Consider the following 26682-nt stretch of genomic DNA (forward strand, 5'->3'; position numbering starts at 1 on the left):
GAATGAGGACTTCGAGACTGTTTTTTTCCACTCCTACCTCACCCCGAAAGCAAAAGTGAACTCGTCCAAGCCATTACGGTGGGCCGCGTTTCCCGCGCGCAAGCGCAGTGGAAAACACATGGTGGCTCTGCGCTAGAAGCTTGAAGTGGAGTACTCCCTGGCTGACTGGAACTTCTCTCGTAGGGACGAACCTCAAAACTGACTCGGAAGATGCTGGCCTCCAAGCACACGCCATGGCGGCGGCTTCAGGGCATTTCCTTCGGGATGTATTCGGCCGAGGAGCTCAAGTAAGGGGTTGGTGGGATGTGTATAGAGCAGGGTTGTGGAATTTGGAGCCGGGAACTACGATTCCCAGAAGGCTTTGAGCGGAGCCATTCCGGGGAGCAGGGGTCTGGCTGACTCGCACCTGCGTGCTTGTAGTGGGAATGAATGCTCTGAAAGTGGGGTTTTCTGCCTTGCTGAATTTTCATACGTTCATCTTCCTCATTAATTAACTAGTTTTATGTCAATTATACTCTCATTACTTCACATGCTTATCAACTTCCTAATTAGTCTCTCCTGGTCCAAGTGATGATGAACTTTTAAATCTTGGATCAAAACCCCGGTTATGGGGTTGGGGATTTAGCTCAGTGGTAGAGCGCTTGCCTAGGAAGCGCAAGGCCCTGGGTTCGGTCCCCAGCTCCGAAAAAAAGAACCAAAAAACAAAACAAAACAAAACAAAAAAAAAAACCCGGTTATGAAGCCCTGGGGGCTCTTCTTTAATCCTCATTTTGATCACGATAGCATACACACTTCTCAGACTTGCATTAAAAACTCAACTTGCGTTGGGCGGTGGTGGTGGTGTACGCCTTTAATCCCAGTGTTCCGGAGGCAGAGGCAGGAGGATCTCTGGTTTGAGACCAATCTAGTCTACAGAGTGAGTTCCAGAACTGCGTGGACAGAGAAAAACCTTGTCTCGAAAAGTCACATCACACTGTGGTAACATCACCACTACCCCCACCTCTAGAACACTTAACCCTGCAAATGCAAGCTCCATATATAATCAGTCAGCCTTCATTTCTCTGTCCCTGCCGCATGGCAACCATTTTTTTCTTTTTTCTTTTTTCTTTTTTTTTTTTTTTCTTTTTTCTTGTTTTTTTTTTTTTTTTTTTCGGAGCTGGGGACCGAACCCAGGGCCTTGTGCTTGCTAGGCAAGCACTCTACCACTGAGCTAAATCCCCAACCCCCATTTTTTACTTTCTATTTCAGTTACTCTGACTGTTCCTATTCAAATAAACAGAATCAGTCAGTGCCTGTCTTGTTGTGACTGGCTTATGCACGTAGCATACTGTTCTCAAAATTATAGATAAGTAGATCAGAACTTATTTCCTATTTAGGGTTAAGTAAATAATAGTACATGGTATATATACATGCCATTTCATCAGCTCATCCACTGGTGGACATTTGGGCTATTTCCAGTTTTTGGCAATTGTGAATACTGCTTCTAGTAAGATGTGTGAACATACCCAGACTCAGAATTCCTGGTTCAAACATTAATGCCATTTTTAGCTTTTTGCAGAAGAGTTAATTCTGTTTTTCATAATTACCGCACCATCGTAAAGATTTCACTTTCTCCACATCCTTCTAGTGTGTGTGTGTGTGTGTGTGTGTGTGTGTGTGTGGTTTTGATTATATAGTAATGGGTTGGGGGTGTATCTCAGTGTAGTTTTGATTTGCATTGATTTGAGGATGACAGGTGGCTTTTCATGTTTTTCTTTTGAGCATTTGTGAATATTCTACATACTATGAATATTTAAAACCTTCACTACCTGTGGTTTTCAGGAACAGCAAGGAGGCCAAGGTGACTGGAGTAAAGTGAAGTCAGAGAGCAGGACCCCAGCACCCATGTCATTTTAAGGGCATGGCATTTAATCTGAAGAAGAAGGAAAGCTATCAGTCCCTAACTCCATAAAAGGGAGCATTAGTTACTCAGTGCCAGATCCAAAACTTTCAGCATGGGTCTCATCAAGGGAAACCTTGGTAGGTCAGCAGTGCTCAGCCTGTGAGTTTCGACCTCCTTGTGGGTCAGCTATCAAACATTTACATTGCAATTCATAAAAGAAGCAAAATTACAGTTATGAAATAGCAATGGAATAATTTTAAGTTGGGGGTCACCACAATATAAGCAACTGTATTATGTGGGTTCCAGCATTAGGAAGGCTGAGAACCACTGTGGTGGGTTATACAAAATACCCTTTTTCCAAGGGCAGACCTAGAAAGGTTGTAAGGGTGATGTTAGCTTGATTACATTTGCACTTCAGAATAAATTTGTCAGCCGTTGGAGGATGGACAGGACTGGATAGGTATGAGAATGGAAGAGAAAGAAAAGGACAGTCGGGGCATGTCTGAAGAACCGACCTGTGGCCATTGCAGGAGAGATAAAAGGGAGTAAAATTTGATATGTAGGTGACATAGCAGAGGCCTAATACAAACCAGGTGTTATGGTAGAAAGGCAATTCCTTTTAGTTTGTGAAAGAGGGGTGTATATGTTGACAGATTTGGGCTTTTTTTTTTTTTTTTTTTTGTAAGTTGGTTGGTTTTTTGAGTCAAGGTTTCTCTGTAACCCTAGCTGTCCTGGAACTCACTCTGTAGACCAGGCTGTCCTGGAACTCCCAGTTATCTGCCCGCCTCTGCCTCCTTAATGCTGGGATGAAAGCCGTGTGCCACCACTGCTTGGCTCAGTGTTACGTTCTTAATACCAGTGAACTGCTCTCTAAAAGTGGTTAACATGTTAGATTTTATGTATATTTTATTGCAGTTTCAAAAATTAGAATTGAAAAACATGACAGCTGAGTAATTTGTTCAGTATTACTGAATCCATGCTGGGAGAAGAGACCGCATACACACCATTGAGTTAGATAAAGTGTCTGTTGACATTAGCTTAGCAGCAAAGGTCACGTTAATGAGAGCCACAGCAGCAGAGCTGCCACTTTGTAGCCTTGGTCCTTACAGTGGCATTGACCATGGGAGTCTCCCGGCTCTTTATGGACCGCCATCAGTTTACTTGACCACACAACTCACTGATTTGTTGTTCCCACTAGAGTGCAAAATCATGCGGAATCTTTGTCCTTACGCTTATTTTCTAACCTGGACCTGGTCCTGGAGGGGAACTGATACGGGATGAAAGGAGGTCTTGTACAAGCTGTGTCTCATGCTAAACAAGCCGATATACTCTTTGTAGTGGGGAAACAGCTAAGGTCAGCAGAAAGCTAAATTATACAATGTTGGCAAAGAGAATGCAGGATACCTCAGACATGGCTGCTTTAGGACTGGTAACCTTAGCCCAGAGGGAAGAGTTGGTTGGGTCCAAAGAAGCTGTAACCTTGACTCCTTTGAGGCACTGGCTCCTCCCCTAGATTGTCAAGTCCACTTCTGGATGCAAAACTAATGTTTTCTTTGTCCTTTCATTGGGGCCTCTGAGGAAGTCAGACAGTCTGGCTCCCCTCAATTTTCTAAGAAGAGATTTAAAAGGCAACATTGGCTTTGTAGAAGTGTATTTATGTGACTAAGGAGACTTTCCAACTGTTGCATTGTATGAGCATCCAAATACAGTTGGGTAGAGCACACATAGGCTGTATGATGTTTACTGTCACATGTGGCACAATACCATGCATCTCTTGGTGTACATGGCTGGTTATTTGACAGTTCCATCAAACAAAGTGATAAAACCTTGCATAAGGTATGTTCTGTTTATGATTTACTTCAGTTCTTGTTTGAAATTTCCTCCATTCAACAAGTTTAGTCAGGCTTTTAGTCAGGTCTGGTTTATAACATGCCTCTCTCACTTCTACATCAGAGACTTAATAACTTGAGCTTTCCCTGGGTCTTTCTTTAATCTCCTCAGGAAGTTAAGTGTTAAGTCCATTACAAATCCTCGCTATGTGGACAGCCTGGGAAACCCTTCGGCAGATGGCCTGTATGATTTGGCTTTGGGTCCTGCAGATTCCAAAGAAGTATGCTCTACCTGTGTGCAGGACTTCAACAACTGCTCCGGACACCTGGGCCACATTGACCTCCCGCTCACAGTGTACAACCCTCTCCTCTTCGATGTACGTGTTACCCTGGGCATGTGGGTCTTGGGACTTCTGGGGTTGTGGGCATCACCTCTTGTTCCTCTTTCTTTAGGAAAAAACCCAAAAAACTCTTTATGGACCTAGAATGGTACACACTGAGAGTCCATTGTCCAAATGCTTGAGACCAAAAGTGTTTAGAAATTCAGATTTTAGAATACTAATAGCCTATGTAATGCTGATATTGTAGGAATGGAACCCAAGTATAAACAGAGAATTCACTCATAGTTTATATGTACCTCATATACACAGCCTGAAGGAACATAGTGTACATGTACCTCATATACACAGCCTGAAGGAACATAGTGTATATGTACCACATATACACAGCCTGAAGGAACATAGTGTACATGTACCTCATATACAGAGCCTGAAGGAACATAGTGTACATGTACCTCATATACACAGCCTGAAGGAACATAGTGTACATGTACCTCATATACACAGCCTGAAGGAACATAGTGTATATATATACCTCATATACACAGTCTGAAGGAACAGAGTGTGTGTGTGTGTGTGTGTGTGTGTGTGTGTGTGTGTGTACATATATGTCTCATATACACGGCCTGAAGGGAGTTATATGTATTTCTAATGTGCCTACATTCTTACTTCAGTCCATAACCATGAAGTTGGGTGTTGGATTTGTTTGTATGTCAGGGCTCAAGAAGTCTGGCATTTTAGAGTCTCGAGGGCATTAGGAATGCTTACCTTGTAGCTTCAGCTTACCCCGCAGACTTACCCAGAGAATTTCAGTCTGATTCCAGTTGAAAAAGCTACAGCTTGATTCTGTTCATGTGAGAGGGAAAAGTTGAGTGAGCCCCTCATCCCCCCATCCAAGACTCAGGGTCTGATGCACTGATTTATCCCTTTTTGCTTCAAGGGTTCTGTGCCCTTCAGAAAGCTCAGTGGCAGTCACCTCCCTAGTAATAGAGGGAATTCTGGTGCTCCCAAGGCTTCTGGCTTTTCAGGTGACCCCACAGTGTGACTTTTTGGCAGGAGAAGCAAAGCTGCAGAAGGAAGACTAATAACGTCCAGATGAAGCTCCTGTCTAGACTGCACTGGTGTGTGTTCAGTTCAGTCCCCAGGAGTTCTTTTTTAATTTTCAGATTGTGGCGTATATTCAGACATAGCATATTAGCACATTAAAGAAAGCTGTTGTCTTAGTTTAAGTGTTATAACTATTTATTGATGTAAAACAAAAGGAATTCCTGTTCTCAAACCATGTATCTTGTTGTGAGTTTCAAATTTGAATGCTTTAAAATGAAACCATAAAAGAAAAATGTTTGTCTAGTTGTTAATGTCCACAGGCTATAGAGGCCTAGAAGCAGAAGTAGAATTCCTAAGGAAATTCTTTTTTTTTTTTTTTTAGGAAATTCTTAAGGAAAGAAAAATCTCTTGTGTGCACTGAAAATCACCACTGTGTCTCTTTCTGATGCACCATTTACTTTTGCCCCCACTCTTTAGAAACTCTACCTGCTGCTGCGAGGCTCCTGTTTAAATTGTCATATGCTGACTTGTCCTCGGGCTGCAATTCACCTATTGGTCTGCCAGCTGAAGGTCCTAGACGTTGGAGCCCTACAAGCAGTCTATGAGCTTGAGCGGATTCTCAGCAGGGTAGGTTGATAATGGAAACCAGCATGTCAAGAGATGCTTGTATGTTGTTCTCAATTGCCACCCCAGTAGTCTGCAGAATGTTTGGCCCTAGTGTCTTACAGTGATGCCAACAGCTAGATAGTTTCTGGTTCCATATGGAGCAGTGGGAGAAGAGGCAGACAGCAGTACACATCTAATCTTCCAGGCATATTATGCCTTGTCCAAGGGTTCATTAAAGAAATGGCTGATTGTAAGCCAGGATCAGGGAAATTACAGTAGTCTGTTGGTACTAAAGTCATCCAAAAGGACACAGCTCAAGTGAGGGATTCACAGTGGCCAAATCTGGGACAATCAGAACAAATTGTCATAGTAAATAATTATAATCCATTGAGTGCAGTTGGAGTTGTAGGCTTACATTTTCAGAAACCTGCTTTTAGTCAGGCTCTTAAATGCTTTAACCTCCCTTCCAGCCCACCACCCACCAGAGGTAGTGGAGAGGAAAGGTTAATAGGGCAAAGGAGGGTGTGTACCTGTTTAGAAATTGTTCTTTGAGCAAATCCAATCTGAATTGTCAGGATATCAGCACGTCAGTTCACAAAAGTAAGCAGCAGTCCACTCGCAAACTCAGTTCAAGATCAGCAACGCCAGTTCGATCCAAAAGAAACGGAGGCTCTGCCAATTGGCCCAAGCCTGCAGAAGGAGCAAGAAGCCACCAGAACACCATCAGGCATTTCTTTTTGTGAAGTCATGACAATGACTGCCACTGACCACTCAGACGGAGGACATCGTGGGAGAAGCAGGGCTCTGGTAATCAGGAAGGCACAGGTTCAGCGCAATGACAGACAGACACGACACACTCAGGGTGGTTTGAATCTGCTGCAATTTTACTGAAATCTGCTTTGTGGTTATATACAATGCTTGAACAGGAACTAATTTTTTGGCCCCTTGTCAGGGTACAGTCAAACAATAACCAAGAAAAAGTTTAAGAGTTTACATGAAGTTCAGAACAGAAAGCAAGACAGGAAATAAATTTTCCTGAGGATCAGACTGGTGCCAGACGGTGGTCATACACCTCATTTACCTCAATCTCTAAATATCATCTCTCGGATAACAACAGGACAGCCAGCTGTAAGGAATCTTTAGTATTTTACTCTCTCTTACCCAAAATTCATGTAATTGTCTTTTTAAAGATAGGATAGTTCCTTTTGGTAATAGGCAAGCACAGGGACGTGATCTGGCCAAGCGTTCTATAAAATTTAAAGAATAATATAATACTCTCTTTCCATCAATATTAACCCATCTATCACCTTCTTCATCACATGTCCCTGTGTAGGGCAATGGCTCTGCAGTGTTTCTACCTAAAGGAGGGGCCCACCACCTTCCTCTAATTAAATAATGTTTTCTTCCATGTAACTACTTGTTAGGAATTCCTAAATGTTTGGATTTTTTATAATTGACAGGACTTTCCCCTCTAATAACTAGCGCTTTAATTCTTTCACTATCTAGGAGGTCTGGATTTTCCACAGTTAATTCTTCCTGTTATAAGTTATTGATCACATCTCTTAGAGTTTCATTCTATTTCTACTTAATTTTTGCTAGTGCTTTCAAAAGAGGCATGGTCCATAAAGACCAAATCAGGTCTCGATATTCCTGTTAGTAGAAAAAGAAACAAAAGAGCCAGTGTGTAGCTCCCGACCGTACCTATTCGAGTCAGCTAGGCAGAAAGTTGAGGAGGAAATGGGCAAGTATCTCCAGGAGACCAAGTTCCAAGGAGCTCTGGCCTGCTGACCACGATGGTTTCATGTCAGACAGGCTCCACTGGAGCTGGCGCAGCAAATGACCACCAAAGAATGACAAGGCGAACCAGCATCATCCAATGTCTGTCAGGCCATTCTTATACCTTTTCCAAATATCACGTGTTCCTTCAAGTGCCTGCTCTAGCAAAACATCCTCCCACGGCTCTGCTTCAGCAAACACATCCTCTCACAAGACAGTTTCCAGAAAAACATCACATGATACAACTGAGTTGCCAAAGAAACCAGAAATTTCCACTTCAAAGAATCTACAGCACCCATGAATTCACATGGGTATAAATGGAGAATGACTTGAATGTGATAATTTAATTGACAGGCTGCTATAACACTCAGTCTGCTGTGCACGTACATAATCTTTATTAACCACGAGGTTTAGAACAAAGATACTGATAGAAGAATCTGGCAATTGCCCCCTTACTCAAGTAGTCAAAGTGAGCACCACCCGACAGGAAAACTTTAAATCATGTGGTATGTTCTGAGCTATGGTAAAAATGATGCATTGCTTTGGGACTGTCCTACCACAGTTGTTGGCTAAATCTTGGTTGTGAGGAAACATTGGACATATCCAAAGTTGAATGTTTTTCAAACCCTCCTTTAACCTTCAAGAACGTAAAGGCTGTCAGTGACTGCTCCATTCTGAGACAAACACTGCCTGCTGCTCTAAGAAGCACCTGAGGACTATTCCCCTAATGAGTTGACATCTGTAAGCTACAGACAGTGGCTCTAAGTGACTCGCTTTTTCAGTAGAAGATAAAGAGAGCTTTGAAAGCTTGAATGGTGTCCGGATTTAGATGGTAGTAGCTTATTACTGTTAACTTACTGTTTGGATTATCATAGTAAGGTTTTATTAAGTGATATCCCTGTTAAAGCCCTGATCAGCCTAGAACTTGCTATGTAGACAAGGCTAGCCTTGAACTCAGAGAAATCCTCCCTCCTCTGCCTATTGAGTACTGAGATTGAAGGTCTGTGCCACCAAGCCCAGTGATATGTACTGCTTTGTAATGTGTTGCTAGATGTGGTTTTCAGTCTTTTTTTTTTTTTTAAAGATTTATTTATTTAATTTATGTATACAAGTACACTGTAGCTGTCTTCAGACATACCAGATCCCATTATAGATGGTTGTGAGCCACGATGTGATTGCTGGGAATTGAACTCAGGATCTCTGAAAGAGCAGTCCGTGCTCTTAACCACTGAGCCATCTCTCCAGCCCCAGTTTTCAGTCTTATAAAATTAGTTAAGGAGCTTCTCTTATTTATTTATGTATTTATTTATTTTATTTTTACTTTATTTTATTTTATGTGTATGAGTATTTTGCCCGGATGTATATGTGTGCCTTGGAGGCCAGAGGAGAGCATTGGGTTTTCTGGAACTGCAGCTACAGAAGGTAGTTAACTACCCTGTGGATTCTGATTGTTGAACTCATGTCTTGGGTAAGAGCAGCTAGTGCTCCTAGTTCCTGAACCATCTTTTCAGCCTCAAGAAGTTCTCTATAAAATGCCCTAAAAAGAGTTAGTAGAAGATGAGAAATCCTGCAGGCATTGGGTAGGACAGTGCCTGCATTTCGTGTCTCGAAGTCGTTCTGTGCGACTCGTTCAGGGAGCTCGGGGCCATGCTTTAGGAAAGAAAGAAGGTTTGCCTTTGGCACTCAGCACCTGAGGTGGAGATTCAGTCTAACAGGTCTAGACAGATTTCTGCCATTAGCAAAAATTCTCATCCAAATTTAATCTTCTTTTCATATGCCCCCATCATTATTTTCCTTGTTCTTCTAAAATGTGCAAATAGACATGTAATCCTGTATCTATTTGGCAGCCTTTGATATTAGAAACCCCCTCCTGCCCCCTACTCATGGTACACTTCCTTTTGATTGCTAGCAAGCATGCTAGGTACTGCTGCCTTCCCTCAGAAAGGAGGCATCCTGCTTCACTCCGGTGGGGCCCTGGTCTGCCTGTACAATTGTACAAGTGTTCTTTCCTAAGGGGGTTACCCTTTGTTGGGGTTGGGAAGCGGTGATGTCCCGTGTGATAGCATCTTTGTTCTCATTCTAGATTGTTGATTTCTGTTCCTGCATCATTTGGGGGCTTCAAATGGATACTGAGTGGGCCATAGCTCACATATACTCTGAGCACTCAGCCCCACCACTGATGGCATCCGTAGTCCTGCAGTTTTAAAACACAGTAGCTATGGTTTTATTTCCGAGATTGATCTCTGCTCTTGAAAAACCAACCACGGTGTTCCTCAGACATTTACTTACTGCAGTAACACAATAGTTTTCCTCTTTTTCAGTTTCTGGAAGAAACTTCGGATCCTTCTGCCTTCGAAATTCAAGAAGAGTTAGAAGAGTACACAAGCAAAATTCTGCAGAATAACCTCCTGGGGTCCCAGGGTGCACATGTAAGTTACCAGCATCTACCTTTGTGTAATGATCTGCTTTTAGTATAGTGACCACAGTTCCTCTATGCTGTCATTTGCACGGGTTTCTGGCTTCCCAGGGTACACTTAGTTTTCAGGCCCAGCTCTCTCTTATGAGTTGCATGATTTTGCAAATTTTTGAATGTTCATTTCCTCTTTTTGGTTCTTTTTTTCGGAGCTGGGGACCGAGCCCAGGGCCTTGCGCTTCCTAGGTAAGCGCTCTACCACTGAGCTAAATCCCCAGCCCCTCATTTCCTCTTTTATGGCTACCAGCAGGGTTAGATGACACTAGAGTAAGTAAGCATCCAGCAAGCAACTGTGTGGGAACATTGTCTCTACCTCCACTCCATCCCCTGCCCTGTACGTTTTCTAAATCCCTGCTATCTTATCTCTCCCTTGAGGCATCTGTGAAAGAATTCATTTGCTCTGAATGAGTGGTGTAGGTAATCAATTGTAAGAAGAAACTTCAAGTTGAACTCATTTTATGACCAGGTATCATACCACTTAATTGGTCTAGAGCAGGACTGTGGAAGTTCAGAAAGCTTCTGGGTGGGACCTATTTGAGGCCAAGAGAATCACCATGTCGGGAACCCTGAGAACCATCTGGGGAAGCATCAGGGAGAGCCCAGCCACACCCTGAGGCTTGTCTTAAAAGCTAAATTAACCTGCACTTATTCCAAGCCCCCTAATGGATTCTTGATCTTTCTTAGTCATAGCTTTCTGAGAAAGTTTATGTTCTTGGTCTGATAGTATGATGAGGGTCATGTTAAATAGTCAAGATGTATCCAGAAGGATGACATTACAGTTAAAGGCAGTAGTGACATTGCCTTTGCTTTTCCTATCATTTCTTCCAAGAGTCGCCCTGTGAGAACTCAGAGCTGTTGCTGAGAGAAAGGACTCAGCAGTTACTGCTCTTGAGAAGACTGGAGTCTGACCCCCAGCACCCATGGTAGATGGCTCACAACCACCTGCTTCAGAGAGCCCTGATACCTCTGACCTCTGTGGTCACCAACACTCACATGCACATACCTACCTGCACACTGACAAACATACATTTGCATAATTTGAATTTAAAAAAAAAAGAGTCTCCTTTTCAGTAAATGTCTTTTTCTTAGTTGTGTTCTTGAAAAACCTCATCCTGGCACATCTGCGTAGGTTCGGGACAGTGAAGGAAGTCCTTGATGTTTGGGCAGTGAGTGTTAATCTGGCCTCAGTGAACAGCACCTGGATCCTGACAGAGGCTTTGGGGAGCTGGGAGAGCTTAGCCAGGGACTCTCCTCAACTCTGGCTGTGCTCTGCCTCCTGCTGCCTACTTTGCTCATGCTCGGCTGCCTTTAACTATATACTCATGTGTTATATGTGCCTTGGGTCGTTCCATCGCCAACTGTAGATTCTTGTCCAAATGATTACTGATGTTGAGACAGAACAATCTGTGTTCATCTGCTGTAGCTGACTTCTGCAGTGCCATACTAGGATACAGAGCAGATGAGAATTTTTAATTACAGTCAGTACATCTTTTAAAAATATGCCCAAAGGTGCAGTATGTCAGGGTCATATTCACAGTCCTCTGTGAAGTTGTCTCAGTTTAGGAGTCAGTCTGTCCTTTAGCAAGAGAGACCGTGGGCAGTGTCTGTGCTACTGTACATGAGAGTGACAGGATCTTCTGAACATTTTAGTAAATAAACCAAGAATGCAGAGATTGCCCGAGTGACAAACCACAGAGTACGAATGAGTACTGGTCCACACAGAGATATTAGTGTTTCCTGGTCAAAGGCTCTGCATCATTTCCAGCTGATTCATCAAAGTCCACACCACATGTGTGCTAGGGAATAGGATGCAGTTGGCAATTTCAAGACCAAAAAGCCCCTCTTGAGGAACCTCAGTTTCTTGTCCTTGATAATGTTTGATTACCTATAGAAAGACCGTGTCTGTTTAAGTGAGGGTGTATTTTAGTTTTTGTTGCTGTGAGGAAGGAGTTTATTTACTTCTCCAGTGGAGCTGTAATGGCAGGAGGCCCCAGCCTGAGAGACCAATCTCCCAGTCTCCGCTGCAAACATGAAGCAGAAATCACACTGAAAGTGGGGCAGGTCTGTGAACTCTTAAAGCTTGTCTCCACTGATACGCCTCCCCCAACCAGACCTCCTAAAGCTTTCATAACCTCTCCAAACAGTGCAACCAGCTTGGGACCAAGTAAGTGTCCAAATGGTTGAATTTTCGGGAACATTTCTCATTCAAACCACCACTGGGCAATTTAGGTAAATAAAAAGTGAAAAACCATTCAAAGCATACAGACTGGATCCTCTTCAGAGTGGCACTCTGCTGCAGGTACAGTAGTACACATTTATAATCCCATTATTTGAGAGGCTGAAGCGAGAAGATTGCAAATTTGAGGCTAGTCTGGGCTACAAAGTGAGACCTACCTAGAAATGAATCACTCTAATATTCTCTGACTTTTTAAACAGGTGAAAAATGTGTGCGAGAGCAGAAGCAAACTTGTCGCTCACTTCTGGAAGACACACATGGCTGCTAAGCGCTGTCCACACTGCAAGTGAGTGCTGGCCCTCAGCCGTCCCCTTCCTGTTCCTTGCTTGAGATGGCTTTGGTTAATCACTCAGCACCATTATTAAATGTCTCACTGGGGTTTGTTTCTCTCTACAAATCTCCCTGTGTGTAGGACGGGACGGTCAGTGGTTCGAAAGGAGCACAATAGTAAGCTAACAATAACATATCCAGCCATGGTGCACAAGAAGTCTGGCCAGAAGGATGCAGAACTCCCAGGTAAGCAGCTGGATCCCTTAGGAGTTCTAGCCACTTTCTTATGTGTGGCTTCAGATGTTTCCAGGCTTCTTAGATCTCTGGGAGAGCTTGAGGAAGACCCATCCCAGGCCTGTCACCAGGGAAGGGACAGCAGGGGCTATGCTAGGAGACAGTGTCCTACAGGTGCCTTTGTTTTGGGTGTTTTGAGACCAGATCTTGCTATGCAGCTTAGGTTGACATCAAACTCTCAATCTTCCTGCCTTTAGTTTCCTTTAGTGCTAGGAGTATGTGGTTGTTTCTTTGAAAGAGTTTGTTTTGTTTTGTAACAGGATCTCTTGTAGTGTAAACTGGCCTTAACCTCCTGATCATTCTGAAATTGTGGGATTACAGGTATTCGACAAAATACCCAACCATTGAAAGCTTGTTGAATAAGAACTTTTAGTTTTGCCTGGCAAGCGTTTTAAGTATTTTATTATGTAGCAAGTATGGATTTATTTTGAATATTTAAAAATTGAAAGAACTCAGGAGAACATGAGGACTTCCTGCCAGTTGCTCCTGACTATCTGTGTAGACAGAAGACATCTTGTCAGCTCTGCTCCGTTCATGGGGTGTAGAGAAAAAACTGGGATGAACAACTTTCCTTTTTTAACATGGTTTTAGTTGTTTAATTCTGAAGTGAGAATTAATAAGGTAGTTTGAGAAGTACTGAAACTAGTCTGTATCTGGCTGTATGTGTTTACTAGGCGCTCTGATTCATTTTTTAATCATATAATCTATATGCCAAGTCAGAAAACACAGAACCTGCGATGTGCTCTTGGCTCTGTTGTATGCTGTGAGAGGCTCAGGGAGGCTGCTTCTCAGACCTGTTGGCAGCTCACACAAGTGGCAATTGCAGAGCCCACCCAGAGCTGAGGCACATCCATGAAGGTGCAGCAGATAACATCATCAGTGAACCTTGTCTAGGGCTTTTGGATATGGAGGAGGCAGGAAAATGCATTCATATGCACTCATCTCTGCCCAACCCACCCTGAGAAGAATGTTCAGTCTTTTGCTTTGAGACTCTGGCAAACATTGGTGTAAATAACAAATCTGTGCTGGTTTTTAATAGACCTTTTATTGTAGAGCAAATTCAGACTTAAGGGGGGGGGGGTGTCCCATAAAGTCTTTTTTAAGTTGGTTAATTTGTATCCTTTTCGATATCTCTGAGCAGGCATCCACCAGCACTAGCATGTGGGTATTAACTTACAAACCTCATTCGAAGCTTGTGGGTTATTTTGGTCATGGCCTTTCTGTATTCTAGGACCCAGAGTGGGATCGGCACCCTGTTAGAAAGATTGCAAGTGAAAGACTGATAGTGAACAGCTAATAGCACAAGAGTGGGTTTTCCTTCACATTCCTACAAATGGCCATAGAAACATTTTCTCTTAGCACCACTGACAGTTGCTACCATGGCCCTCTAGGTTGTCCTAGAAAATGCTAAGACCCTGAAAACAGAGATGTTCAGAATTTTTGATAATAGCTCCAGTTTGGGGCAGATGTCCAATGATGAAGTAGCACTAGTAAGAATGCTCAGTGGATTAAAGTGCTTAGGACCCAAATCTATGTTCTAGTCCCAGGACTCAAAGAGAACCAACTCCCAAAAGTAGTGAGTGAGAAGACAGCTTCCGTATGTGTGACTTCTGTATGTGCACACATATGGCACATGCGTTCTCACACTCACACAATTTAAAAAAGTCTCCCTACGTTTATTTTTACTTTTGCTTCCCTGACCCTCTCTGGTGAGTCCTGTGTCCATAAAGATGATGTTACTTGTTTTCTTCCAGTACTGGGGATTAAACCCAAGGCCTTGGTCATGCCAGGTGGATATTCTACCAGTAATCAGTATCCCAGCCCAAGCCCAAAGCCAGATTTCTGCCTTGCACTTATTTCAGTTGTCCCAATAGTGTCAGATTCCTGCCAAGTGTCTAGAAGGAAGTAGCCCCAAAGGGCTCTCTATAGTCAGGAAGTCAAGGCTAGCCTGGGCTACTTAAGATTGTCTCAGTAACAAGCAGAAAGGCGGTCAGAGGAAAGCTGTATAGCAGCTGTTCGTTCGTGTGCTCCCCTAGAACACCAAATGAGCAGGATTTTGATGATAACAAATCCATGGAAGATTTTGGGGGTTTTTGAGGTAATATCTCACTGTTAGCCCACGTTTTCCTAAAACTCATGATCCTTCTGCCTCATCCGCCTGAGTCCTTGGGGTAATAGACCTGTGCTACCATGCCTGGCAAAAATCTGTGTCGTGCAAAGTATTTACATGAGCCAAAGCACTGGGAAAGAATATTTAAAAGTGAAAATAGTTATGTTAATGTGAGCTGGTGGGATGCCCTCTCGTGCTCTTCTCTGGTTTTATATAATAGTGTGTTGCATTCAGTACTCCAGAAATCAGTGTGGGTAGAAATCTGGGTTGAAGAGATGCTGCTCTGTACATTGATGTTTCAAGAATGGGGACAAAAAAGGGTTTATCTCATTACAGAAGGAGCACCAGCAGCTCCAGGAATTGATGAGGCTCAGATGGGGAAACGAGGATACTTGACCCCAAGCAGCGCCCAAGAACATCTTTTCGCCATTTGGAAGAATGAAGGTGCTAGAGAAATAGCCTGTCTGACTGTGGATTTGATTTCCTGGTTCATTTCTTTAGACCATCCTCTTACTACCTTAACAGAAGTTCTAATTAATGTAGCTCTTACCTGCAATCTATGTATTGGTCTGGGGCAAGCTTCAGGCACATTGACTTAGAGCCATAAAGGAGCAGGGTAGGTCACACCCACCACGAAGAACTTGATGCAGCTGAGCCCAGCCACTGCTGCACTGGAGCATTTCTGGAAGGCTTATTGACACGCATCTATTTCAAATGTCCACTGAAAAGATGCTTTAGCTGGGTAGCTGGCACACACCTGTAGTCTCAGCCCTTGGGAGGCAGAGGCAGGTGGAGCTCTGTGAGTTCAAGGCATGCTCTTTATAGTGAGTTCCAGGACAGCCAACGCTACTTAGTGAGACCATCTTGAACCCAAAAAAAGACCTTGTAAACGTTCTGTGGGGATTCCTTTTGTGAATCAAAGAATGAACTTTTTATATGGGCACACTGTATCTGTCTTTAGACACACCAGAAGAGGGCATCAGATCCCATTACAGATGGTTGTGAGCCACCATGTGGTTGCTGGGATTTGAACTCAGGACCTCTGGAAGAGCAGTCAGTTCTCTTAACCTCTGAGCCATCACTCCAGCCCCAAGAATGAGCTTTCATATATTTCAGTTCCCTGTAAAAAGGGAACTCTTTATCCCCTTTTTGAATATATGACGTGGTCTATGCAGAGTATTCAGTCCTCAGCCATCTAAGACGGTGTTCTGGGCATCGACTCTGATCTCTGCACAGGAAGTGCTCATAGACAACCATGGTATCATCACCAGGGGTACAAGAGTGAAAAAGTACCAAGTTAGTGAAGCGCTTTCTGTGGCAGGCTTTATTCACGCTTGGTCCATTTTCTCCAGGCAGTTTTAGGTCACGTACATCTTTGATCCAGAAGAGCCCTCTTGGCATACCCATTAGAAAGGATGTTTCATTTCATTATCTTTTGTTTTTAAAAGACAAAATTTTATTTGACTTGTTTTTTTTTTATTTTGATTAATTTTGTCCAGAGTCCAAAATAGCAAGCATTTAATTTTGCATGTAAGATTCCGAGCCGTGGGGGTGGGGATGTGGGTGGGGGGGGAGGCTAAAATTTCCTGTTCCTTCATAGCTCATTTCCTTACTTAAGCACTGTTGTCCATCAGAGTCTATATGTTATCTTACTTGCATACAAGCCATCACATACTCAGGATAATTTTGGTTCATTTTTATAAAAAGTTTTTTCTTATTCGGCATAGGATCCCATATCCTGTTTGTTTTGTTTTGTTTTTTTCTTAGTAACATCTTGTGTTTCTATACATAGGCTTTAATGTCTTGTTGGTTACTTTATTTCAACACAGGATTCTTCCTGAATTATCTTTTTTCGGGATTGGATGATATTGGCCCAGAGTCCAGTTTCAACCCCAGTATGTTCTTTCTAGATTTCATCGTGGTACCGCCATCCAGGTAACTCCTTTTAACTTACTTTGCATGAAAAGGGTGGGCTGAAGAATTGAGCAGGGACACACTGGAGAGCCTGGAAGGGTTGGGCCACTGAGAAACCAAACAGCTACCAAACCAAGCTTGCAGGTAGTGGCCCGAGCACTCCTGTTACTTGGTTGTCCTAGACATGGATGGTTGTTGTGAACAGACTGAGCTGTGTTATTTTCAGTAAATAGGTTAAGAGGCTAAAGAACATTCATGAAGCCTGTATGTCACCCTGTAGGTATCGTCCCATCAATCGCCTGGGTGACCAGATGTTCACTAATGGCCAGACAGTGAATTTGCAAGCGGTCATGAAGGATGCAGTTTTGATCCGGAAACTTCTGGCAGTGATGGCCCAAGAACAGAAACTGCCCTGTGAGATGACAGAAATCACCATAGACAAGGTCAGAGCTGCCTTGGTGCTGACATAATTTCTCGGTCAAGGACAGGTGTGGTAAGAGCAAGAACACTTGGTTCTAACCCTGTGCGGACACAGATGTTGTGACTGCTGTAAGATGCTGCCTACAGTGGGCAGCACCCGTGGTCGGCAGTGTGACTTGTTGGGACAAGCACAGGCCTGATTATAGATAAATCTAGATAGTGGTTTGGGTTCAGTATCCAATGATCATGCCAGTGGTTTTTAGTCTCTTTGACTTCTTGGCCTCATCTCCACTATACAGTACATGTAGTTTATGGTGAGGTTTCACACCGAGGCTGTTCTGTACCACCAACTGCTAATGAAGGGCCAAAGAGTCATCTTCCCTCAGACTCTAAGAATGTGTTTGTAGGCTCAGTAAGGTCTTTAGCAGTACAGCCAGGAAGACGATGTAGAATGGGATTTTCTAGAATAAAACCATCCCCACTGATAATTCCTTAGCCCTTTGTGTGTCTTATATCAACTCTGTAGTGAACATTGAGCCAAGTTGGGTACTCAGAACACTTGTCAAAGTCACTGCATCCCTGGACTGTGGTCAGGATGTAAATAGAGATGGCTTTCTCTAGCCTTGGACTGGCCTTTCAGACTCCATGCCAGTTGCTCAGACGGTCCTGCTATAAGCCAGGGCTGTCAAACGTGACACCACCATCTCCTGGCACTTAGCTTTGGCTGACTTCTCGGTCCTTTGCCTGGTTCTGCTGAACTTTACTGATGAGTCAGTGTGGACATGCTTTTAACAGCGCCTCAGCATGAGACAGTTGCCATCTGCAGGCCATGGTCTAGTATGGAAGGCTGAAATCATAGCATAATCGAGCCCAGTGACTAGGAATGAGGATTTTATCTTGGTGACCCTTAGGGGCAGAGACAAGCTTTTGTCAATAGTAACTCCGTCTCTAGGAAAAACAAAACAAAACAGTACTGTCTTGATCCCTCTGCAGTCTCCCTTTAAGTAATCAGAAATATTCTTGTTTTTCCTATTCGTGGTCATCATTATATTCCCATGGCAGTGGTCTCCCGGGAGCTGTCCCTAGGGACTAGGGACATACAAGAAGCCAGGGGACTGGGTCTTGTTCACTTCAGTAGCAGTCATGTGGCTGTAAGCAGTGAGTTTGACTAGACAGGCCTCTGCCATCATGCAGGTGGTAAGAAGATCTAATGTTGTCTGCAGGGCTACATGTACCTTCCTAGATGATTCCCTTATTCCTTATGGGGACTAACCCAAATTATCACTGTGACACTCTCATTGTCACCTGTCCTCAGCTTGCACACAGTGTTTTCTCTTTGAACTACTCGGTGAAATTCTATCTCCTAGGCCGTATGTAGCCAGATGGGGCCAGTAGGTGGTGCTGGAAGGACCTCTGTATTTCTCTTCCCTGGATAGATAAGAGGAAGAGGCAGGATTAGAATAGAAATAATTTTACATGATTAGGTAAATGTTTAAGCTTGAGGATCAGCCAGTAATTTAACCCACTTGGGACTCACATTATAACTGAAGACATACAATATTATATGGCAAACTATTTTTTTTTAATAAATTATTCTACCTGCCTTAAAATAATAGTAACACTATTACTGTTATTATTGGTTTATTATTATTTGGAGACAGGGTCTCATGTAGCCCATGCTGGCCTTTAAGTTACCATATAACCAGGGCTGCCCTTAAACTTCTGACCCCCTGCTGCCACCTTCCAAGTGCTGGGATTGCTGTGTGCACCGTCATAGCCAGTTTCTGTGCTGCTGGAGGTGGAGCCAGGGCTTCCTGCAAGCTAGGTAAATACTCCACCGCACGTTTATGACTTCACTGACTGACGTTTTCCTAAACCGTAATGTCTGATAGACCCCTCTGAAGTGGATGCCCACAGGAAGGGCTGCTAAGACTCTCTTGGTTTTGGTAGACTAGACATTAAGAAGCTTAAGATAGGAACCTACTTACGTTATGTTTTAAATCTTAGTTTAGTTTTAATTTTGGAGACAGGATCTTGCTCTCCTGCCTTTACTTCTCAAGTGGCTGGTAATTCCAGGTGTACACTGCAGTGCTGCTGTGCTGATGAATTTCGGGTTCATTTTACTACTAAAGAGACAAGCAGATCCATACATAGTGGGCTGATGTGTACCTGCTGAGACACACTAACAAGTTCAGTTTATCATCCGTCAGCTTCCAGGGCTTTTTTTTTCTTATAAAGATTTAATTATTTATATGAGTACAGTGTACTGTCTCCAGACACACCAGAAGAGGGCATCGGATCCCATTACAGATGAGCAACCATGTGGCTGCTGGGAATTAAACTCAGGACCTCTGAAAGAGCAGCCATTGCTCTTAACCAAACCACCGAGCCATCTCGCCAGCACCTTCCCCCCCCTCCCTTTTTTTGAGTAAACAAGTTTTTCTTCAGTCATTCTTATTTTCTTGGATTTTATCCTCTCAGGAAAATGACTCCTCGGGTGCTATCGACCGGTCCTTTCTGAGTTTGCTTCCAGGACAGTCTCTCACAGATAAACTTTACAATATTTGGATTCGCCTCCAGAGCCACGTCAATATTGTGTTTGACAGTGACATGGACAAACTGATGCTGGAAAAGTACCCTGGCATAAGACAGGTGAGCGTGAGTTGGATTCCCATCCCGTTAGCGAGGGTCAGTAATGAACAGCTGACAACCGGTCTGTATCCCCAGCTCCCATCTGCATGTTTAGAAATAAACACACATTATACACACTGGTTCAGCAGCAAGAAAACAATAATCATAATTGAGTTATTTATTATTCTGGCACTTTTTTGCTGTCTGCAGATCCTCGAGAAGAAGGAAGGCCTGTTCCGGAAGCACATGATGGGAAAGCGAGTGGACTACGCAGCCCGCTCGGTCATCTGCCCAGATATGTACATCAACACCAATGAGATCGGGATTCCCATGGTGTGTGTTTGGGGAGAGGCCTCATCTCTTACTGGTGCTGGGAGATAGGTGTGCCTTAGAGGCCTGGGGACAGAGTGGATGGTAGATCAAGATGGCTCCAGTGGGGATAGTTTGTACTGCCTCACATGTGGAAGGAAGAAGAGCCCATAGGGAAGGAACTCGAGGTACATAATGGTATTGCCATCCTAGAAGACTTTTGCTGCAAAGCACCAGGGAATTCCCAGCAAGTCATTCCACACCGCGTTTCTTGCCAGTCTTAACTAGTCTTTAAACCTTTCTTGTCCAAGTGAGTCCATGAGGGGAGAAGAGGAGGGCAAGGGGATTTCAGTCCCACTTGGGTGTCTGGCAGGGAAAGGGGGAGCCCTCAGAAGGGCAGCAAGGGTACCGTGTGTCTCCGGTTCCCGGAGTGAGCGGCTCACCTGGTTGGTCACCCATTAGTGCTCTTTGGCGAGCCAGCTTCCTTTTCTCACTTCCCCACCAGTTAAAGTCTTGGTGCTCATTAGCAGCTCTCTCTAGCCGACTTCCTCCTTAATGGCCTCGAGGTAAATAATGCGAAGATGGTTTAATTCCCTCTGTGCAGAGTTTCATTTCCTTACACACTGCCCTGCTTCTCTTGGGAGAGCTGGTAATAAGCAGAGCTAAAGTGTTCAGAGTCTTGGGCACAGTTGGCTCCCTGGGAAGAGTCTGCTGTGTCAAGAACAGGCAGAGAAGGCTGTACCCTGTTCACTGCCTCCCAGGAACCAGAGGTCTTTGTATTTAGAAGCTGAACTATATACCAAAGGAAGCCAGTCATAATTTCTTAGGTTTGAATCTCTGGGAGGAAAGGCCCAGTAGGCAGAATGTAGAAGCCATCCTGACTCTGACCTCAGTGCCTGGAGTGCACCCAGCTTGGAGGAGACCTTTAGGAAGGTCTTGCCATGTACCTCCATAGCATTCTGATCTTAAGATCTGGGTTTATTTGCTTGTATCCTGACGAGAGACTCTAATGCTGTCCACCCTACTAACCCCCACCTTACCCCAAATTCTCAGAGCCATGTAGGCCTAGGGTTATTATAGGGTAACTAGGAAAAACAGAGTGGGTAAAGCTACTGTCCTCCCCTCCCCCACAGTGCCCCAGAGGTGTTATGGGAACAAGAAGGTGAGATAAAATGAAACTGAGCTAAGCCTGGCAGGGAGCCACACACCAGGGCTCTGCCTCCTAAAGCTGGGGGCCAAGTGATGGGCACACAGTCAACAAGTCCATTAGTCACCATAAAGGAGGCAACAACATGACAGGGCTCTACACTGCTCCACATAGAGACCTGGAACTTTAACATCCTGGGTTCTGGGGTCTTTGTGTGTGTGTGTGTGTGTGTTGAAGTATCAAGTAAGTAAGTAAACATCAGCGATTCAGAACCTTACTTCACTGTAGAGAACTCACTTGTTTTAGAGCAAGTTTCAGGCCTAGTGTTGACAGAAGAACACTTCATGTTCTCAGGGATCAGAATTGCAAATCCATTTCCCCTCAAGTGCCACTCTGATGCCATGCCTGGACTCAGTGGAGGTACCTGGGCGGTGATTGGTACCTGCTGGGGTGGGGAGGGGTGTGTTGGCTTTCAAACAAGTGCCCCATACTACTCCATAGGCAGTACTACTTTATTGGCAGACAGCAAATGGTGAAGTTTCAGGTATGCATTTAAGAAAACTAATCAGTGGGGTTGGGGATTTAGCTCAGTGGTAGAGCGCTTGCCTAGGAAGCACAAGGCCCTGGGTTCGGTCCCCAGCTCCGAAAAAAAGAACCAAAAAAGAAAGAAAAGAAAACTAATCAGTAAATTGCCCAGTCTGTTCCCTTAAGAGAGCAAGGGAAGCAAAAGGAAACATGTTGGTCTGCCTGCAGAAAGGCCTTGGCTAAGCAAGACAGCGTCCCACGGTTTAAGAAGAAACCAGGCAGCTCATTTTGTTAGCTTTTGTATTCCTGGAACCTTTGCTGTCCATTCTGAATTTTAACATGCAATCCTTGTTTATAGGTATTTGCCACAAAACTGACTTACCCCCAGCCAGTTACCCCCTGGAACGTGCAGGAACTGAGACAGGCAGTCATCAATGGACCCAATGTGCACCCAGGAGCCTCCATGGTCATCAACGAGGATGGCAGTCGCACAGCCCTGAGCGCAGTGGATGCTACACAGCGGGAAGCTGTGGCCAAACAGCTCCTGACACCGTCCACAGGGATCCCTAAGCCTCAGGGAGCAAAAGTTGTAAGTGAAATGAGGATTTGTTCGTGATTTCCTAGTTCCCGTCTGGTTCCTACATGCTGAGCAGGGCTAATCAAAGTGGAACTCGGATCAGTAGCATCTTCACTGAAACTAAGGAGAGAGATAATTTGGCCAGGGTCCTCACCCCTTAGGTGAATTAGTGTAGCATCTCTGGGATTGGCTAACTGTAATATTCGACAAAGTTCCCAGCCGCCTACAAGGAACTTTGGAGACACCCTTGGCTTGGCCTGGTGACCATTGGTTCCCATTGATTTTTCAGGGCTAACAATAGGCCAGTGTCTTGCCTTTCTTATTTTTGAAGCTCTCCTCAGCTAGAGCAGAGTTAAATTCTGCTCTATGCTGATTTGGTTGATGACAGGGACACCATTCAGAGCACCAATTTTATTCTTTGTTAGGTTAGTACATTGTCAGATTTTTTTGCTAGGAGCTATGTGAGGGATTCAAGAAGCAGCAAGGTATGTCTTGCGTAACTTTGATGGGGCCAGGCAAATGTAAAGTAATCTTTGTGTTCACTCAAATCAACGAGTTGCCGTGAGGAGAAAAGTGTCAAGAGGAATGTGCAGTGAGGAGTCAGTGGTACTGAGTCCTGCTCAGTGGTGATGAGGAGTCAGTGGTACTGAGTCCTGCTCAGTGGTGATGAGGAGTCAGTGGTACTGAGTCCTGCTCAGTGGTGATGAGGAGTCAGTGGTACTGAGTCCTGCTCAGTGGTGATGAGTCAGTGGTACTGCGTCCTGCTCAGTGGTGATGAGTATCGAGGGCTTCTGTGTGCTCAGGCTTTGCAAGGACATGACCCTGGCAGGGATTGCCAATGAGTGAATGTGATCTGTGAGTCCAGAAGTGAGTCCTCAAGGGCTGCAGGGGAATTATGGATAAGTACAGTCATGTTGCAGAGAGAGCATCAGGGACATTTTCATCATAGAGATAGGTAAGAAGAGATAAATATGATGTCATAGGAGAGAAGAGGGGTATCAAGGAAAGAGGTACAATGTTTAGCCCTTCTAAATTTGAGTTGACAGCAGACAAAATAAGAGCCCATCTCCTGTGAAGTGTGAGGCTTAGATGGAGGGGTCATAGAACTAAGAAAAAGCTATCCGAATACTAATCTCATAAAGACTATAATGAGAGAAGCTGAGGTCCTCGGAGTACAAAACGTGGGAGCAGTTGGGAAGTTAGGGAGTGATGGGGCTGGCTGATAGGTTTTGTGTCCACACTTAGGGTTGGGGATTTAGCTCAGTGGCAGAGCGCTTGGCCCTGGGTTCGGTCCCCAGCTCCGGGGGAAAAAAAAAAAAAAAAAAGAAAGGTACTTGTGTCCACACTTGTTTCTTGTGTGTAGGTATGGTGTTTTTTATAGTCATGAGGAGGAAGCAGATTTCAGAGCCTTTAACTGGGGAAATGGACAATAAGTAGCTACGGCATTTGAAAAGTAAATCAGAAATGATCTGACGTTATTGGGGGATAAAGATAAAGCAGAGGCTTATTGGTCTGCTTTCTTCATGTGGCCTGATTACTTCCGTGGTCTCAGGTGGGGATGGGCAAAGGGTGGGACAGGAGTTCCACCGAGGGGGAGCGCCTTGCTGCAGTGTGCAGGGCAGTTCTCATGAAGCCAGTGAGAGATTCCCTGAGTAGCGGTGAGGGTGTGCGAGCGTTAGTTCTTTATCTTCCAACTTTGGCTCAAATCCTTAGCCAGCTCATCAGGCTACCTGTTGTTTCATTTTCTCCACTGGCCCGCCTCTCACCCATCATCTGTGTAGCTGGCCCCATCTCCTTTCCGGGTTTGCATATGCTGTTTCTCTGCCCTCCTTGAGACTCTAGCTGAATCCTGCCGGTCCTTCAGTCTCAGCCCAGCCCTCTTTTCCCTAGGGTCAGAGTCACTATTTCAGCCTTAATTGGTCTTACAGGCTCTTGTGACGACTCAGCTCTTACTGTATAGTGTGAAAGCAAGTGCAGACAAATGGTCGTGCATCCAAAAATATTTACAAAACTTGGTAGCCAGGCTGCAGATTTTACCACTCCTGAAAATCATGTTAGGAACCCGGTGTGTTTCCCCAGCACACATAGTGCAGCCTCCCTCATCCCTATCCCTGCTTCTTGCTCTCACTGCATCATATCATCCCTGTGTGTGCACCCATCTCCCTGAGTTCCCCATCGCTGTGCAAAGACAGGAAACACAACTGACCGTCCCATCAGGTCCTGGAACTCAGGATGGCAGCTTTGATGTCAGAATGTCAATACTGTATGTACATATAGGATACTTCAATTTCGGCATGCATGCACTTCTAATTTCTTACTTTTTAATAGAAGATCTGGGAGAGGTGAATGGAGAAGGAAACTAAAGATTAACTTAAAGGTTAGGTCAGAGGGGAAGGAGTTGGCAGAAAGGTCATTTTCTCCGTGACAAGGGTAACCTCTACTTTTTCCCCTGGGCCTCAACAAAAAGGAAGTGGTCAGGATAGCCTAGGCTTGTTTCTCTGCCTGGCTGCCTGAGCAGCCTCTGGCCCCATGCCTGCCCCAGCAAACTAACCTGGGCACTGGGACACACTAATTTTCACCACAATATTTATTTAGTGACAAGAGGAAGGAAAGGCCTGGGGTTTGGGTTGGCAAGGGAGGGCCCTGCACTCCCAGACTTCTGTTTGGATTGGCGAGTGTCTGGCAGACTGGCCTACATCTTCCCCGCTGCCGTGAAGTCACTGCATTCAGACTCTAGGCCCAGCCTGGGCCAGATCAGGCCAACTTTTCCCTTGAGACGCTAAGGAAAGAAAACCTCAGGCTGTGTGACTCACTGAGCAGCCAGTGCCTTAGGCAGATGCTCATGGGCCTCCTCAGAGCTCGGGTCTCCTTGGAAACACATGGAGGTCTTGCCTGTGGGGGTAGGAAGGTTGGAATTCCTCAGAAAGCAAAAGTACAGACTCTGCTCTTAGGGCTGCTAACCTGTTCCAGCTGTGAGAGAGAGAACTTTGAGGGAAACTGACAATGACTGTGGGAGAAGGGGGAAGATCTCTTCACAGCCTGAAGCCCAGCTGACCGGCTCACCTTAGCCAGCTTCTCAGGGTGCCCACGGGTGGGCCACAGAAGGATGCAAGACCTATTTCCTCTTGCCTCTTAACTGCTGCGACACAGGGGACCTGAGGAGGAGAGATGGTTGCCAAGGGGCCATATCCTCTGGGGCACCTTACCTTATGCCTGTCCTTGTGGTTTGTAAAGTCAGCTTTGAGGGAAAGATATTCTGTGAAAGGAGCATGACAGGCTGGGTTTGAAAGGGGAAAGTAGGATCAGTGTTTGTCTTGAAAAGTAAAATGTCTTGTGCTTTTTTATTCTTTAAAATTTGTATCTTCTGGTTTTCTCCCTTCAGTAAGCATGGCGTTTTTGTTTTTGTTTTGTGTGTGTGTGTGTGTGTGTGTGTGTGTGTGTGAGAGAGAGAGAGAGAGAGAGAGAGAGAGAGAGAGAGAGAGAGAGAGAGAGAGAGAGATTTGCTTTCTTACTGCATTTATTTATTTGGGAAGAAGTCAGAAACTACCCCTGCATGTGTGTGTGGAATCAGGATAATTTCTCCTCCTTCCATCATGTGGTTCTCTCCTTTTGTCATGTGGGTCCCAGGGATTGAAGTCAGGCATCAGTCTGGGAAGAAAGTGCCATTACCCACTGAGTCATCTCTGGCAGGCAGGGGCAGGAGCAACATAAGTTTGAGACTAACTTGGACAACACAACAAGACACTATTTACAAAAACACGCGGAAGTAATATGCATTCTAGTATGAACAGTACTAAGATCTGGGGTGGTTAAGGTGTTACAAGTGTCTTCACACCTTTCCTTTTAAGTCTGTGCCCCAGAGGCCTAGCAGTGAGAACCCACACACCTTTTCCTATGTGCAGCTCTCCTAGACACAGCCAAGTTGATTTCCAGTCGTTGCGCCCCGTCTCCTTACTGGGATTTTGGTTTTGTTAATTCTTGTAGCATCACACTAGACTGGTATTGATCTGATTTAACCTCTGCAGTCACTGTGGCACTCTGTCATATATATATACTGGAATTTACTGCCATCTTTGTGAGACAGTTAGGATAGTTCTACTTTTTTACCATTGTAAGCCAGGCTGCATAAACATACATTCTTTTTGCTTACCTTGGTGCTTTTTTCCCTTCTGAAAGGCTAAGAGGAAATGTTTTAAATGTCACAAGGGATATTTTCAGATCGTTTCCCCCAAGATTCTGGCAGTTTTTAGTTTTTATACTTGTTTTGAATTTTCGAAGTGTGGTATGTTTTCAGGGGT

The 26682-nt window shown here is 44.5% G+C and overlaps 1 protein-coding gene across 1 annotated transcript in view; it reads left to right on the top strand.

Moving 5' to 3' along the window:
• The first annotated feature begins 161 nt into the window (after nucleotides 1-161).
• Nucleotides 162-26682, top strand: part of Polr1a (RNA polymerase I subunit A) — a 63968-nt gene continuing 37447 nt past the window's right edge. Inside the window, exons 1-12 of the mRNA NM_031772.2 lie at nucleotides 162-287; nucleotides 3884-4088; nucleotides 5574-5723; nucleotides 9800-9907; nucleotides 12388-12473; nucleotides 12600-12703; nucleotides 15198-15305; nucleotides 16691-16796; nucleotides 17056-17218; nucleotides 19677-19847; nucleotides 20037-20159; nucleotides 22166-22396. Coding sequence (NP_113960.2) covers nucleotides 211-287; nucleotides 3884-4088; nucleotides 5574-5723; nucleotides 9800-9907; nucleotides 12388-12473; nucleotides 12600-12703; nucleotides 15198-15305; nucleotides 16691-16796; nucleotides 17056-17218; nucleotides 19677-19847; nucleotides 20037-20159; nucleotides 22166-22396 — 1632 coding nt within the window. The 5' untranslated portion in view covers nucleotides 162-210. The remainder of the gene's footprint in view (nucleotides 288-3883; nucleotides 4089-5573; nucleotides 5724-9799; nucleotides 9908-12387; nucleotides 12474-12599; nucleotides 12704-15197; nucleotides 15306-16690; nucleotides 16797-17055; nucleotides 17219-19676; nucleotides 19848-20036; nucleotides 20160-22165; nucleotides 22397-26682) is intronic.

Source organism: Rattus norvegicus, chromosome 4 (assembly GCF_036323735.1).
Source record: "Rattus norvegicus strain BN/NHsdMcwi chromosome 4, GRCr8, whole genome shotgun sequence".
Taxonomy (NCBI): Eukaryota; Metazoa; Chordata; class Mammalia; order Rodentia; family Muridae; genus Rattus; species Rattus norvegicus.